Source organism: Neofelis nebulosa, chromosome 13, assembly GCF_028018385.1.
Source record: "Neofelis nebulosa isolate mNeoNeb1 chromosome 13, mNeoNeb1.pri, whole genome shotgun sequence".
NCBI lineage: Eukaryota > Metazoa > Chordata > Mammalia > Carnivora > Felidae > Neofelis > Neofelis nebulosa.
The window spans coordinates 78333148-78347487 of record NC_080794.1 but is presented as its reverse complement, the minus strand read 5'-3'; the positions used below and the strand labels follow the sequence as shown (position 1 = coordinate 78347487).

The 14340-nt window shown below is 44.4% G+C and overlaps 1 protein-coding gene and 1 long non-coding RNA gene across 4 annotated transcripts in view; one reads left to right on the top strand and one right to left on the bottom strand.

Annotated features, from left to right (window-relative positions):
* Positions 1-1898, bottom strand: part of LOC131493431 (uncharacterized) — a 45895-nt gene extending 43997 nt beyond the window's left edge. The window contains exon 1 of the long non-coding RNA XR_009252667.1: positions 1396-1898. This is a non-coding gene — a long non-coding RNA (uncharacterized LOC131493431). The remainder of the gene's footprint in view (positions 1-1395) is intronic.
* SHTN1 (shootin 1) overlaps positions 643-14340 on the top strand; it is a 103191-nt gene continuing 89493 nt past the window's right edge. The window contains exon 1 of one of the 3 annotated variants that reach the window (XM_058697890.1): positions 643-1461. In XM_058697890.1, coding sequence (XP_058553873.1) covers positions 1404-1461 — 58 coding nt within the window. In that variant the 5' untranslated portion in view covers positions 643-1403. The remainder of the gene's footprint in view (positions 1462-14340) is intronic. The other 2 variants (XM_058697889.1, XM_058697888.1) reach the window with 2 other exon arrangements.

The window sequence follows — 14340 nt, the reverse complement described above, 5'->3', positions numbered from 1 at the left end:
TGGGACATTTGCAGGTGAGTATTGAGCAGAAGCACTGTGCTGGTTTGAGCACAGTGAGTTGTGAGTTGGTGAGAAAAACCAGATGTGCAGTCTAATTCATTTTGGATTTATTCTGGATGCTTAATGATGAATGTAAAAGAACTGTGCCTCTTTTAGCTTAAAATTAACACCCCAACCCCTTTCTCCTGACCTGTAAACTTAATTTGAAAACAGAAAAAAAGAACACCTAGTGTAGGTCAAATTCTAGATTTGTTTTGTATTTTCTTGGAGAGTAGGTATTGGTATCATTCCCATTCTGCAGATGAGGTTCAAAGAGGTCAGAAGACTGACCAAAGACTAACCAGCAACTGGGGTTTGGGGAGGGCCATTCTGAAATGTGACAGGCCTGCCACACCCCTTCTGGCCAAGGTCTAAGCCAGAGCCGGGTTTAAACAGTGCAGAGGGCAGTGACGTGGGACAAATGCCAGGCTTCAGTCTGCCAGCTCTGTGTGGCCTCCGCCATTCTGACCGCAGTGTCGGCCTCCTTAAGCGCAAGGTCCTGCCACCGCAGAGCAGATGCTCCGCGAGGCCTCGCGATCCACGTGCTGCAGGGCCCACGTTCTGACCACTTCCCAAACCCCCGAGCAGCTGGAGGAAGCCGCTTGGGCCGTGGTCACCGTCAAGTGACTACTACGTCCTCTACTCCGGAGGCGTTCCCTTACCGGGCCGGTTTCAGTCCCTGCCTGTTTTTCAAGGTGCAAAACGTGCACACTGAGCTTGCCCCTGCGGGCACCCGATTTCCCACACCGCCCCCAGACTCTACTGGATGAGAACGGAGTTGAAGCCTGGGTTGTTTTACTGCCCACCACATCCCGCTCTCCCTTGGTGGCTCGCGGGGGACGGCCAGCGGTAGCGTTCAAAGTGCTGTCTCCAGGGACGCCGCAGCCCCAAGGCCGGTTTGTCCCCCTGCCGTGTCCGGGGGATTGGGGCTGGAGGAGGGGTGCGGGAGCGACGAGCCGCAGGGCACACCCGCGGGTCCCACGCCCCGCCGACTGCGCATCCTGCGGCGCCGACCTCCGCGGGGGGGGGGGGGGGGGGGAAGGCGAGGCGCAGCGGCCGCCGAAGGCTTGGCACCGGCTGGGGCCCCGGGCGGCCGCCGCTCCCTCCGCCGCCCCACCTCTTGCCCGGCCCTCCCCGCCCCGCCCCACCGCCCGCCCGCAGGTGCAACCGCGGCGGCCGCCGAGTAGGTGCGTGGGGATGATCTCACTCGCGCGCTCCGCGCCAGGAGGAGGAGGAGCGGGAGCAGACCCAACTTCCGGGTAGTGCAGCCGCACGCCACCGGCATCTTGCTTTTCCTCCCCCTCCCCCCCGCTGCACCCCTCGCCTCTCCCTCCTTTCCTTTATTCTCGGCCCCACCTGCCAAAATGAACAGCTCGGACGAGGAGAAGCAGCTGCAGCTCATCACCAGCCTGAAGGAACAAGGTAGGCGGGCGCGCGGCCGCCAGGTGCGGGCAGCCGCGGCCCGTGGGCGGGGACGGCTCCCGGGCGCCGGGTCGCGGCTGCGGCAGGCCGGGTGGGCGGTGTCGCGGCTGCCGCGCTCACCCCGTAGCCCCATCACCCGTGCGGGAGCGTCCTCCGCGTCCCGCGCGCCTAAGGAGAGCCCGGGGCCGAGGGTCAAGAGCGCGTGCCGGGCCCGGCAGTGCGGGCAGCCCTCCCCGGGCCCTCTGGGGTCGGGGGAAGGGGCCGAGATTTGGGGCGGACGCGGCACCACCTCACACGCGGGAGAAGCGGGTGGGCCGGACGTCTCGGGAGGAGGCGGTTTGGGCAGCTCCGCGGGCCCCGCTCCCCAGCCTCGGCCCCACCCTTGCACATTGGCGCTGGGAGGCCTGCCGCGCTGCCGCTACGCAGCCTTCCCTGCTTTTCAGCCCCCTTCGGGCTGGTTCCTCTTTCCTTCCCCAGCCACAATTCCAGGCCCCGATGCGTTTGACCACTTACCATTTTTAGCAGTTTATTAGTCAGTGAGCCAACACCCTGCCTGTGTTGGGCTTCCTGAATTCAGACTTGGCTCTGGTCAGGAGAGCCAGGCCCTGTGCATGCATTTCCACACTTCCCCTGGGGATTACCTCCTGGTAAAGAACTGTTCTAATCAATAATTTTCACCTCTTACTGCACTTGGCCACAAAGCCAAATTAGCGATCGAGTGTGAGTTCAACACTCTTTACGTTTACAATTACTGTTATTACCCGGCTCGAAGGTGGCCCGAGAATGTGGGTCAAGAAAGCGAGGAACCGCACAGATTTAGGAAGTAAAAACGTGTAGGAACTTGTGCTTTTCTGAATCACTTGGTGACATGGCCACATAGTGGAAGGGGGCCTGCTCTGGGGCTAATCCTGCTGTTCACTCTCAACTCTTTCATTTCTGTTGGCTCAACTTGACAAGGCTCTTCCCTTCCATGGGTCTTGCGGTGATAATGCCTTACCTGACTAAAGGCATGGGCTAAACCAGATGATTTTATTGGGCTCTGCCCAGTTCTGTGCACCTGTTGCTCTTTGGAAACCACAGACATACCATTCTTAAGGGTGTGTGGACCCCTCTGGAATTCACACTCCTGGAAACAAATCTCAGCACGATTGTTTACCAATCCTGTGATCTTGGGGAAATTATTACCTCACTGAAATGGACAGAACCCATTTCCTTTGTTGTATCTAGCGTCTAGAAACCGTTGGATAAATGTTAATGGCCTTTCCCAGTACCTTCGACTCCCATCCTAAATTAGCCTTAGTTCATAAAGTCACAAACTTTGGTGAATCCAGTGGGTGGGTGAAATGCCCTTATCTGACATTTCTCAAGTGGCTTAGTTGAGGGGCTGGATTCTGTTAGTATTTTATTTCTAATAGCGGTCTTCCCCCAGTAACATAGTACTTGGTATTCTAGACAGTTGGAGCTTTCATCATTGGTAATATCTGTCGGTTGGACATCAGAGCTCTTGATGGATGGTTGGTTTTCAAATAATGATGCAATAAAAAAACTTCACTCCTTTTTATTCTGAGTATAATTTCAAGGGTAGATTAACAATGCGGAAAATCCACAAGTTGTTTATATTTGATTTGGGAGTACATTCTCTATCTCTGTGTTGGATTTGAGAGCCGAGAAAAAGGGAGGATTCTTAAGTTTTTGGCTCTTTCTCAGATATTGGAAAACAAATCTATGGTTTGGTATTTTTAGAGGATGTGTTTCCTTGATGATGGGCGTATCAAAGGCAGAACAGTTAGGCTTTGGAATTTATGTGTCTTAAAAGGTGCACTTTTTTTTTTTTTTTTAAGGATTGAGTCTGGTTACATGGGTGTTGGGATTTTTTTCAGCCCATCTCAACACCAGAGCATTTATTTGTCATAGGATCATAGACTGTGATAACAAAGGACTTATTTCAAGGGCATTTAACTGCTGTTTGACCCATGGAATTAATTGGGAAGATGGGAGTTTGAGGTAGATGAACAGGCAACTAGGTATTTGGGCTCTTGCCCCTAAGGTCATTAATCTTGTAAGCTGATGGTATGTGTGATTTGTTTTTGAAAATAGACAATATTTTTTAATCCCTGTTAACATGGCAAATAATTCCACTACTCCTATTTAATGCGGACAAGAAAAACCATTACTGATGAACACTCTAGTTTCCTTTTTCAACCCTGTGTAAACATATTCATGTATTCCTTTCACAAATACTTACCAAGTACCTACCATGAATGAGGCCCAAGTGGGAGGCTCTCGGGGTAGATAGTGAACCAAACAGACAGTCCTTGCTCTCCACCAGGTTTACTGTCTAGTAGACAGTTATGAATCAAATAACCACACAGATGTGTGCAATTACACATCGTTTTTATAGGATAGATTCTTAGAAATGGAATTGTTGGATCAGAGGGCAAGTAAAGTTTTTGTTTTTTAATGTTTATTTATTTTTGAGAGCGAGGGAGACAGATTGTGAGTGGGGGAGGGGCAAGAGAGAGAGGGATGCACAGAATGAGAAGCAGGCTCCAGGCCCTGAGCTGTCAGCACAGAGCCCGATGCAGGGCTCGAACCCACGAGCTGTGAGATCGTGACCTGAGCCAAAGTCGGATGCTCAACTGACTGAGCCACCCAGGTGCCCCGTGGTAGACATAAAGTTTTGCTGGGCGTCTTCAAGGTGCCCCCAAAAACGGTTGTACCAGTTCACCTGGCCCCCCCGGCAGTGTCCATTCCCCCCCCCCCCCCCCACTTGTCACCGTTGACCAACCTCGGTTTTTACTAATTGTGACAGTCTGATGAGTTTCTTCATTTTCGCCAGTCTGATGAACAAACATGGCACCGTTAGAAAAATTAAGTGAGGTTCTTAGTGAGGTTTGCAATCTTTTTACAAGGTTATTGGCTTCCTCATCTCATTTCTTCGTTAGTGAATTTTTAGTCAAAAATTTGAACCCGTTCCTCGGGAGTATGTTCAGAAAGAAGATTCCTATCTACTCTGAATGGCAGAACTGACCCAGCCTTCCCTAATGTGAAGCCTGCGGTGGTGTGGTGAATAAGGTTGCTTTTGACAAAAGTTGTGAAATGTAATGACGGAGTCTGTCATAATACGAACAATCTCTAATTTATACTTACCATTCCCTCGGCTCTATGTCTTATAAATCACACCCACTTCTGAATTACTTCAAAACATTGTATGTTCCCTTCTAGTGAATGGTATAATTAGCTATATTATGTCTTTCTAGAAAGTTATATTATGTCCCTTGAAAAAAATTAGCCAGTGTGTGATTGCTTATGTTCAAGCAGATGTTGAGGTAATGAGGTAATTCTCTTTTTGTCCTTTCTGGAGCTTTATTTTATTGGACTGATTGACATCTTTAATGCACTGACAAATGGCAACTTGGGATACTATTTCCGATGCATATTTCTTAGCTACTAAAGTGGACATTTCCCTTACAAAACATCGTACGATTTGCTCTCCCTCCAGAATTCTGCTGGGAAATGATCGACTTAGCTCAGCATTTGTTTAAGGTACATGATTTCCTCCGTAATTTATTCGTCCCACGCGCATTGAATATTCATAGCCAGGCACTGTGCTAGGCATCAGAGTTGGAGAGATGAATAAAACCTTGTCCCTGCTGGTGAGGAGTTCCTAGCCTCGAGATGGTGGTAGGCATGTGAATTCCAGGAAGAGTGTCTAGTTGGCAGAGGTTGGGTCACGGGTTTAAGTCCTTTGGGCAGGTCAGGGCAGGGCACCTTGATTGGCAGCCCCCACAAAGGCCAGTGGATCGGAGTGGTTGTCCAAACAAGAATGGTGTACCACTACCAGAAAGGGGGGCGGGTTGCAAGTTGGGCAGACACAACAGACGTCCACTACACCGGTCAGGGTAGTAATGCCATGTCATTTGGAACCTGGCGAGGAAGTTTTGAAGGGTGTGATCATACCCAACAGTTAATGATGTTACGATGTGAGACCACAACCACGCCAAGCAGACTGAAAACACTATCGGAAAGTAAGATAATGGGCTTTAAAGCAAGGTAACATTTCATCTTTAGAGTTAGCTATCATTTTCTCCAAGACTACAGCGATAGTGCTTAAGGTTCCGATGGGAATTTAGCCAGGCTTAGTCTTAGAGCTGAGTTAGTCATTAAAGAGGCTCCCAGCGTTGCCTTGACTTCTAGGCCACAAAGTAGCTAGAGCATTATTTCGACAAAAGGGGCCCAAAGGATTGCCTACTGCCGTGACTGTATCAGTCAGGAAAAGCTGAAGCATTGTCGGTCTTGGATACACACAAAGTCAGTCAGTAGAAAGCAGTTTGGGATTAAACGGTTGCCATGGAACCAAGTGCAAACTTGGCTTCACGTCACTATTTTTACAAGTGTGGTCCGGGGGGGCCACCGGTCTCTGAATAATGGGGGTACGTATGCGCTTTCTTACTTATTGATGAAAAGAGGCCTGGTAAATTTATTTTTCTTCATCTGGGTATGTTTTTTGTAAAATCGACACTTAGGATGTTTTGCTTTCACAACAAAATACAACCTAGATTGAGAAAAGTGCACGAAATAGGAATGAGCATCTCAATGAGTTATTGGAAAAAAAAAAAAAAGTGCTTCTAACAACACTTAAATCAGAACATTTCCAGAAACCCCTTCATAACCTCCCAATCCTTCTTACCTGCCTTTCCCCGATGCTATTTGTGTCTCCAAAGGTAAGTTCTGCCAGTCTCTGAAGATTAGCTGAATGGAATCATACAGGATGCATTATTTGCTGTGTCTTCTTTCGCTCATTACGTGTGGGATTTATCAGCATTGTGTGTGGTTGTAGTTCATTTATTTGCATTGCTGAATAGTATTCCACTGTGTGAATGCACCCAAAAAAAGTTTTTAAGGGAACATACTGTGGATCCGAGGTCAGCGGACTTTTTGTGTAAATGGCCAGATAGTAAGTATTTTAGACTTTGGGGGACATTCGGCGTTGGCTGTAAACCCTGAAAATGCAGTTTCCTCCTAAAGTTTGTGAACTACCATCTCAGAGGCACCAAATGGGCAACCCTCCATGAGATGGACGCTCATCATGGGCTGAACAATTACGTCTTGCAGTCAGAATTTCATCATTCATGTAAGATGTCTGCTGGGTCGTTCAATCTTACTTTTGTTTTAAATTGAATTAAAAATAAACATCTGCTTATTTAGGAAAAAATAAGCATATAGCATGAAAAGTGCAATGAACTCTTCCCTCTGATTCATTGTTTCTTAATCTTTATTTCATTCTACTCTCCTAAGGAGTCTTTTTAGACATTTTCCCCCCAACTGTTCTTCTCCCCATGAAATTTTAATACCGTGGATATACTGTACATCTTTTTTTAAATTTTTTTTAATCTTCATTTATTTTGGGGAGAGAGAGTGTGAGCAGGGGAGGAGCAGAGAGAGAGGGAGACACAGAATCCAAAGCAGACCCCAGGCTCCGAGCTGTCAGCACAGAGCCCGATGTGGGGCTCGAACTCACAGACTGCGAGATCATGACCTGAGCCGAAGTCAGACGCTTAACTGACTGAGCCACCCAGGCGCCCCATACTGCACATCATTTAATGTGCTGTGATCCTTTGGAGGCCGCAGACCACTGTGATACCTAACACTGTGTTCCTCTTTGAGGGCAGTGCCGTCCCATTGGTCACACACGCTCTCACCCCCTTCCCATTCCTCAGAGTTACTGTTAACTTTTTGTTGTGTTTCCTCTCAAAAACTGTGCGCGTGAACACACATATGTAGTTAATCACTTAATATGTATTATGGAATTCCTATCAGTACATATAGAATTGAATCTTTAAAAATTGATTTGGATAGTGTTGCACTCTCCAGATTTCCCCCTATAATGTCCTCTCGATGGACATCTCTGTGTTTCTGTGTCTTTGCTATTAAAAATAATGCTTTGGGCAATAGATACTAGACATCAGTATGGATTCATGTTTTGCTCAATCTAGATATAGATGATTACATATGGAAATATTTATAGATAAGTATATGAAACTGTCACTGCCAAGAGGTGTCTAAGGAGACATGACAACTAAACGTAACAGGGTACCTGAATGGAATCCTGGAAGAAAAACAGAACATTAGGTAAAAACTAAGGAAATATAGTTGAAGTATGGACTTTCCTTCATAATGTGTCAGTATTGGTCCATTGGCGGTAATCAATGTGCAATACTAATGTCAGATGTTAATAATAGGAGAAACTGGGTGTGGGGCATATGGGAGCTCTCTGTACTCTCTTTACGATTTTGTTGTAAATCTAAAGTTTACAAAATTAAAGTTTATTAAAATAAAGATGCTGCTTACATCCTCGTACACCTGTATCTGTAAGTACAGCTGTGGGAAAAATTTTCAAAAGTGGATCCCAAAAAGTAGGTATATTTTAAACTTTGTTGTCCTGTAGATTTATTCTGTTATACAACAACGTTTGGCTTTAAAATCCAGGAGGAACATGACTTTCATTCTTGTCTGCTTACCGTGCTGAATATTAAATATTTTAAGTATTAAAGCACGAGTTCTGGAATTTTTATATGGCACAACAAACATTAATATATTAGGATCCTTTCAGTGACTTGATTCTATCTCGAATCCTGTATGGCACAAATCAGAGTATGATTGTGAGATATATATATATATATATATATATATATATATATATATACACACACACACACACACACACACACACACAGGCGGTATGTATACACACACACGTATATATATTAGGTTTACAGAAAACCTTAGCAGAAAGTACAGAGAATTTCCACATAGCCCCCACCTTCCCTCACCCCCAGTTTTCTCTGTTACTATCATTTTGAGTTAGTGTGGTGCATTTCTTAGACTTGATGAGCTGTATTGACCCGGTATTATTCACTGGAGTCCATAGTTTATATCGGGGTTAATTCTTTATGTTATATGTCCTATGGGTTTGGACAGATGTATGACATATACCCACCATCACGTTATCATACAGAAGTATCACTCCTCCAAATATTTCCTCTGGTCTACTTGTTCATCACTCCCTCCTTACCCCTGAACTCTTGGCAGAACTCCTGATCTTTTTACTGGCTTCATAGTTTTGCTTTCCTCAGAATGTCATAGAGCTGGAATCATATAGTCCATGGCCTTTTTATATTGACTTCTTTCACTGGGCAATATGCACGTATAGTGGTTCCCCTGTGTCTTTTTGTGACTTGATATTTCTTTTTATCACCAAATAATACTTGTATGGGTGTACCATAGTTTGTTTATCCATTCACCTGTGGGTAAACATGGTCGTTGCTTCCAAGGTTTGGCACTTAGGAACAACTCTGCTCTAAATATTCACGGGGTAGGGTACGGGGGAGGGGAAGCCTCCGATGGTCCTGTGATAAGGTCTCAGGGTCTCGGTGCGCCTGTCCCCTTGGGCTGCGACTTTCACTTGTGCTTCTCAGTTTTGTTTTTTTCTCCTTAGGTAAGACAGGCATGCCAGAGGGGGCTGGAGTTGGCTCTTATCTTCCTCCAAGTCTCTTAGGCTCTGATGAAATGATTTTTCCTAAGGGCAGGCCTTGCTAAGGCTCTGGGCACATTTCAACATGGCGCCTTCTCCCTTCCCCCGCCTAAAGTAGTAGGGAAATTTCCTCTGATGTTTACTGTGAGGACTTGGTAGCCCTCCTGGGTGTAAAACTCACAAAAGGTTGGGGCCCTCCTAAGAGTGGCCTACCCGCTGGAGTTTTTAGCTCTCAAACTTGTGAGAAGTGAGCCTTCAGCAATTTGCCAATGACTGCTTAGGTTTTCCTGTCTTGGCGCTGTTTGGTGATGAGGTTCTGAACCTCAGCTTCTGCTCCCATAAGTTGTGATTGTCTGTATCTTGCCCATCTCTCTAATTTTTGGAATAGCAGTTTGCCCTGTGATCTCCATTCTCTGATGGACCTAAGAAGAGTCGTTGACTTTTGGTGTGTTGAGGTTTTCTGTTGTTGGGAGGACAGGAGTATTGACATCAAAGCTCCGTGCCAGACTGGAGACCAGACTTATGCATGTATTTTAAACATATTCAGTTTCCTCTCTTTCTCTTGGTTAATTTGAAGTCATTACTATAGTTCGTTGAGAGTACTTCTTAAGCATCATTAATTCGTTAACACTGAACCGTGTGTTCTGCCAAGTAATGCATACGTTTCAGGTTTGCCATAATTTCTTTTCAGATGTGAAATCTGTCATCTTTGTTTTTTGATCAGGTTTTCCAGCAGTGTTTTCTCCGACTGTTCTAATGCTTTAATTAACAAGGGAGGTATAAATGACTTCTCTTTCTACTCTGGCTCTAGGAGAGGACCCATTGGCATGTGTGCAGGAGGGAATAATGTCCTAATTGAACATTACCTCTTATGACTCATGTCCTCGTTCCCCATTAGTAAGAGGTGTTTCAAGGCTCCATGAGTCTCAGAGATGCAGACTTAATGGATGAGAATCTCCATTAAAAGATCTTATGAGGCAGTGTTTTTCTGGGTATATTTGATGGCTATTTAAAGCTTCACTTTTATTAAGTATCTTGTTGTAACATGTGATGTAAGAGACCCTTTTAATATGGGGAGGGTAGTATGTGCTTTTTCACAAGTTGTTCATGTGAAGAACTCGATCCATTCTTCCTTCTTCCTTAATTTAACACACATTTATCAAGTGCCTGCTGTATGTCAGGCGTTGTGCTGAATGTGGGCATCTGTATGCATAAGACACAGTCCTCACCCTAGAGGATTATTTCTGGTCTAGTGTTTTAACACATCGCACACAGTAATGCTCAGTAATGATTTTTACATGAACAACTTTGGAAATCAGTAGACTGGTCCTGCCTCCAATATTTCTTACTGCAGGATTTGACTTCTCTGTGCATTTGTATCTTCATTTTTATTTATTTTTATTTTTTTAAGTTTATTTATTGAGAGAGAGAGAGAGAGAGAGAGAGAGAGAGGATCGCAAGCAAGCTCCATGCTGGAACTCATGAACAGTGAGATCATGACCTGAGCCTAAATCAATTGTCAAATGTTTAACCAGCTGAGCCATCCAGGTGCCCAGTGTATCTTCATTTTTAAAATGGGGACGTTAGGGGCACCTGGATGGCTCAGTTGGTTAAGTGTCTGACTTTGGCTTGGGTCACAATCTTGCAGTTCGTGACTTTGAGCCCCGCATTGGGCTCTCTGCTGTCAGCACAGAGCCTGCTTTGGATCTGCTGACTCCCTCTGTCTCTCTTTGCCCTTCCCCCGCTCACGTGCGTGCTCTCTCTCTCTCTCTCTCTCTCTCTCAAATAAATAAGTAAACATTTAAAAAAGATGGGGATGTTGGTATTTGACTTAATTGCTCCACATCCCAGACTTCTATGAACCAGCCTTTCAGTCAACATAGGTACCAACTCTGCTTCATATTCTGTTGGGTGTGAGGTCTATAGCAATGAATCGAATGGGAGAGAAGACAAGAAAACAGGCTTATGTTCAGATAATTTATAACGTTATACATAGATGCTCTAGTAGAGATACATGAACAGTGTGTTCTGGTAGTATATTATAAATACACATGTTGATTTTTTGTCTTAGGTATGTGGGGAGAGTTTCTTACAGGAAATGACAGTTGAATTGGATTGTCAAGGAGCACATAGGGAAGATAAGGAGGAGAAGACCTTGCAGGCAAAGGAAACCTGTTTATAAAGGCACCTGGGTATGAAAGGTCTTAGAGGGGTCAGGGAGGCATTGGGACTTGGGGTGTGATGGATTGAGTGGTGGTCTCTAAGACTGAGTGGCACGAGTGGGAATTGATGTCCCAGGTTGTAAAGCTAATGTCATTGGGTGCTTTTAAACCCAAGAATGATGTAAACCAGGTTGCTTTGTTACTATGCTAACTATCTACTGTGTGAAGAATGAACTTGGGATAGAGGAAAGCTAGAGGGTTTTACCATTATTGAGGACTAGAATCAGGGGAGAGATACTTTAGAGGAAGGACAGATTGGAGAGACTTTTTAGGCGATGGGAGCATTTTGATGATCTGTTGGAAGGTGGAAGAATGAGAGGAATCAAGGATGATTCCGAGGTACTAGCTTGAAGACCAGGTACATGATCCCATCTAGGACATCATGCATACAGGAAGGAGGAAGTTTTGGTGAAAAGGGAGTTTGATGAGTTCACTTTCTAACATACAGAGTGTGAGGTGCTTATAGGGTATCTGGACAGAGATGCCCAGAATAATACTGTCTAGTAGAACTTCCTGCTGGGATGGAAATGTTCTGTGCCTCCTGTCCAGTGTGATAGCCACTGGCCACGTGTAACTGTTGAGCACTTGAAATACCGCTCGTGTAACTGAAGGACTGAACTTTAAGTTTTATTTAATTTTAATTAACTTACATGTAAGCAGCCACATATAGCTAGTGACTCCGTATTTGACACTACAGGCCTAGAAGGTATTGGTTGGAAGGACTGTTCTGGTGCTTATACCTGAGATGGGGTGATTAATCTGCCTGGAACTGAGAGGTTTCCAGGGACACAGGGCTCTTCAGTCTAAAGTGGGAAAGTCCCAGGCAAACCATGATTGTTATCCATCCTAGCCAGAGGTGTTATTGGCCTGTAGTTACGAACTTTAAGTGTCATGCCTCTGAAACAGCTAAGTCTTTTCATCAGCTTTCTGGGCTGGCTATATCATGATTTGCAGCTTGGAGAGAAAACTCCCTTTCTTGGTATTAGGGAGTTGGGAAATAGAAAACCAGCATGATTCTTGAAACACGTGCTCTGCCTGAGATTCTCCTTGTTTTCTCCACATCCCCCTTTTCCTTCCATTCTGTACTCTTATGTAACGATTCCCCTCCCTGGCTGCACACTAGAATCACCTGGGGTGCTCACTTTCTAAAACAAATATGGTGCCCAAGGTCCACCCTAAACTAGTTAAATTAGAATCTTGGGTTGGGGTGGGCAGAGAGGGGGCTAGGCATCTGTATGATTTAAAAGCTCCACAGGTGATCCTAATGTGCAGCCAGGATCGAAAAGTGCAGCTCCCAGACTTACTTGCTTCCACCACTTTGCCAACTTCCCTTTTTTTTTTTTTTTTTATGACTACAACACAATACCATTGATTGTTACTTCCCTTTCTCCTCCTTTTATTTGGTGGAGGGTGGGGGTTGCAGGATTTGATATACTTTGCTGTATCCCTAAGAATAACCATGGCTAACACGTAATGAACACATAATATACCTAAGGTACTCTTACATCTTACGCTGACTCCTAATCACAACACTATAAGAAAGATGTATGATAATTGTTCTCATTCTTCAGATGAGGAATCTGAGATTCAGAGAGAGTCACCAAATAGACCAGTGTCCCTTGGCTGCACTTTTTAATTACTGTTATATGACCTAATAGTACAGTGAAAGAAACTGTACCTGTAAACCCAAGAGATGAAGTCTTCCCAAGCTGTGGATGTCTTTCAGATGGCAGAGCATTGGTCAAGTTAATATCTACTTTTGTACTGGGTTACTTCAAGCTTTGGAGGATCTGTATCATCAAATCACTTGAGCTGTGTGACTCACTTCAAAAATTCCCAGTGAGCCGGTTCTGAAACAAAGAGAAGGCTTTCTCTGTGACCCTTTAGCATTGCCAGAGAAGAAGTAGCTGAATAATATAGGTCACTTCAATTTTTGCCAGTTTCGCTGAGGTTAGGGTTGGTTACATGTGTATTCGCTATGGGGTTTGTGTGTGTATGTATGTAAATCTTATTTAGGGCAGTGAGCTTGTTTTTTTTATCTTCAAAGAAATAAAAATATAAGTAAATGTTTTTCTCTGCATTAATCCCCTATCCCCCAGGAGCCCCCTTCCCATTGCCAAGTGGTTGAATTCTTCCGATACTTTTCCTCTGCATTCCCTCTACCTGGCTTTATTTTTGTAAGTTGCACATGGTCACAAGAAAGCATATTTTCTTTGGTTTCCATTAAGTCATGATAGATGAAGGGTAGTTGGGAGTCTGCGATGTTTCATCTGGATTCTATTGGTCAGAAAATGGAAGAGTAGTATCGGTATTTTTTAAAAGCTTCAAAGCTGTTATCTAATGTTTGAAATAGAAAAAAAATTCTTAATGTCAATATGAGATCATGGTTTTATAAGCCTTTTATTGTTTGTACGTCTGTAAAGTAGGTCATCAAGAAAAGAGTGGTAAATCAGTTTTGATTTTTCTACTTCGTCTGCAGATACTTTTAAATGTCAAGTAAACAAAAATCTCTCAGTAAAATATATTTAGTTTTTGAAAGAATATTAGATACAGTAATAAGATTTGGGACCACAACCATAGACTACCCAATGCATAAGTGCATATTTTTAGACTCTCTTAGTTTTGTTGCTTTCTGTTAAAAAAGGAGGGGGTCATTTTGTTGATTTTTCATAACTGAGGACAAATTTAGTTTATACCCATTGGTTGGGTTTTGTGTGGTGGAGGCTGAGGAGGAGCTGGTGTGCATAGGACTTCATTCTGTGGTCACTCCAGTCTTTTCTGTTGAAAATGCAATTCTTTATAAAAGGTCTGTTATCTTTACATGTATCTATTCGGCTATTTTATGGGCTAATTCTCAAGAATTGTTCTCGGCTTCAATAAAATGGTCCGTTAATTCTTATTTAGAGCGTCACAGAGTGCCGCTAAAACTTCTGGGCATTGGTGGTGTAATCCCATAAATATTTGTTCATTTGGTTGGGTGTTAAAGTTGTGGTCCTGTGATTGCCTTAGCTATTCTAAACCCTTTGGATCACTGATGGAGGATATACTTCACCATGTGAATTGTATGTTTTTTGAGGTGTTCTCTGCTCCAGTGGTTAGAATCCTACACTCCTGGATTTAATG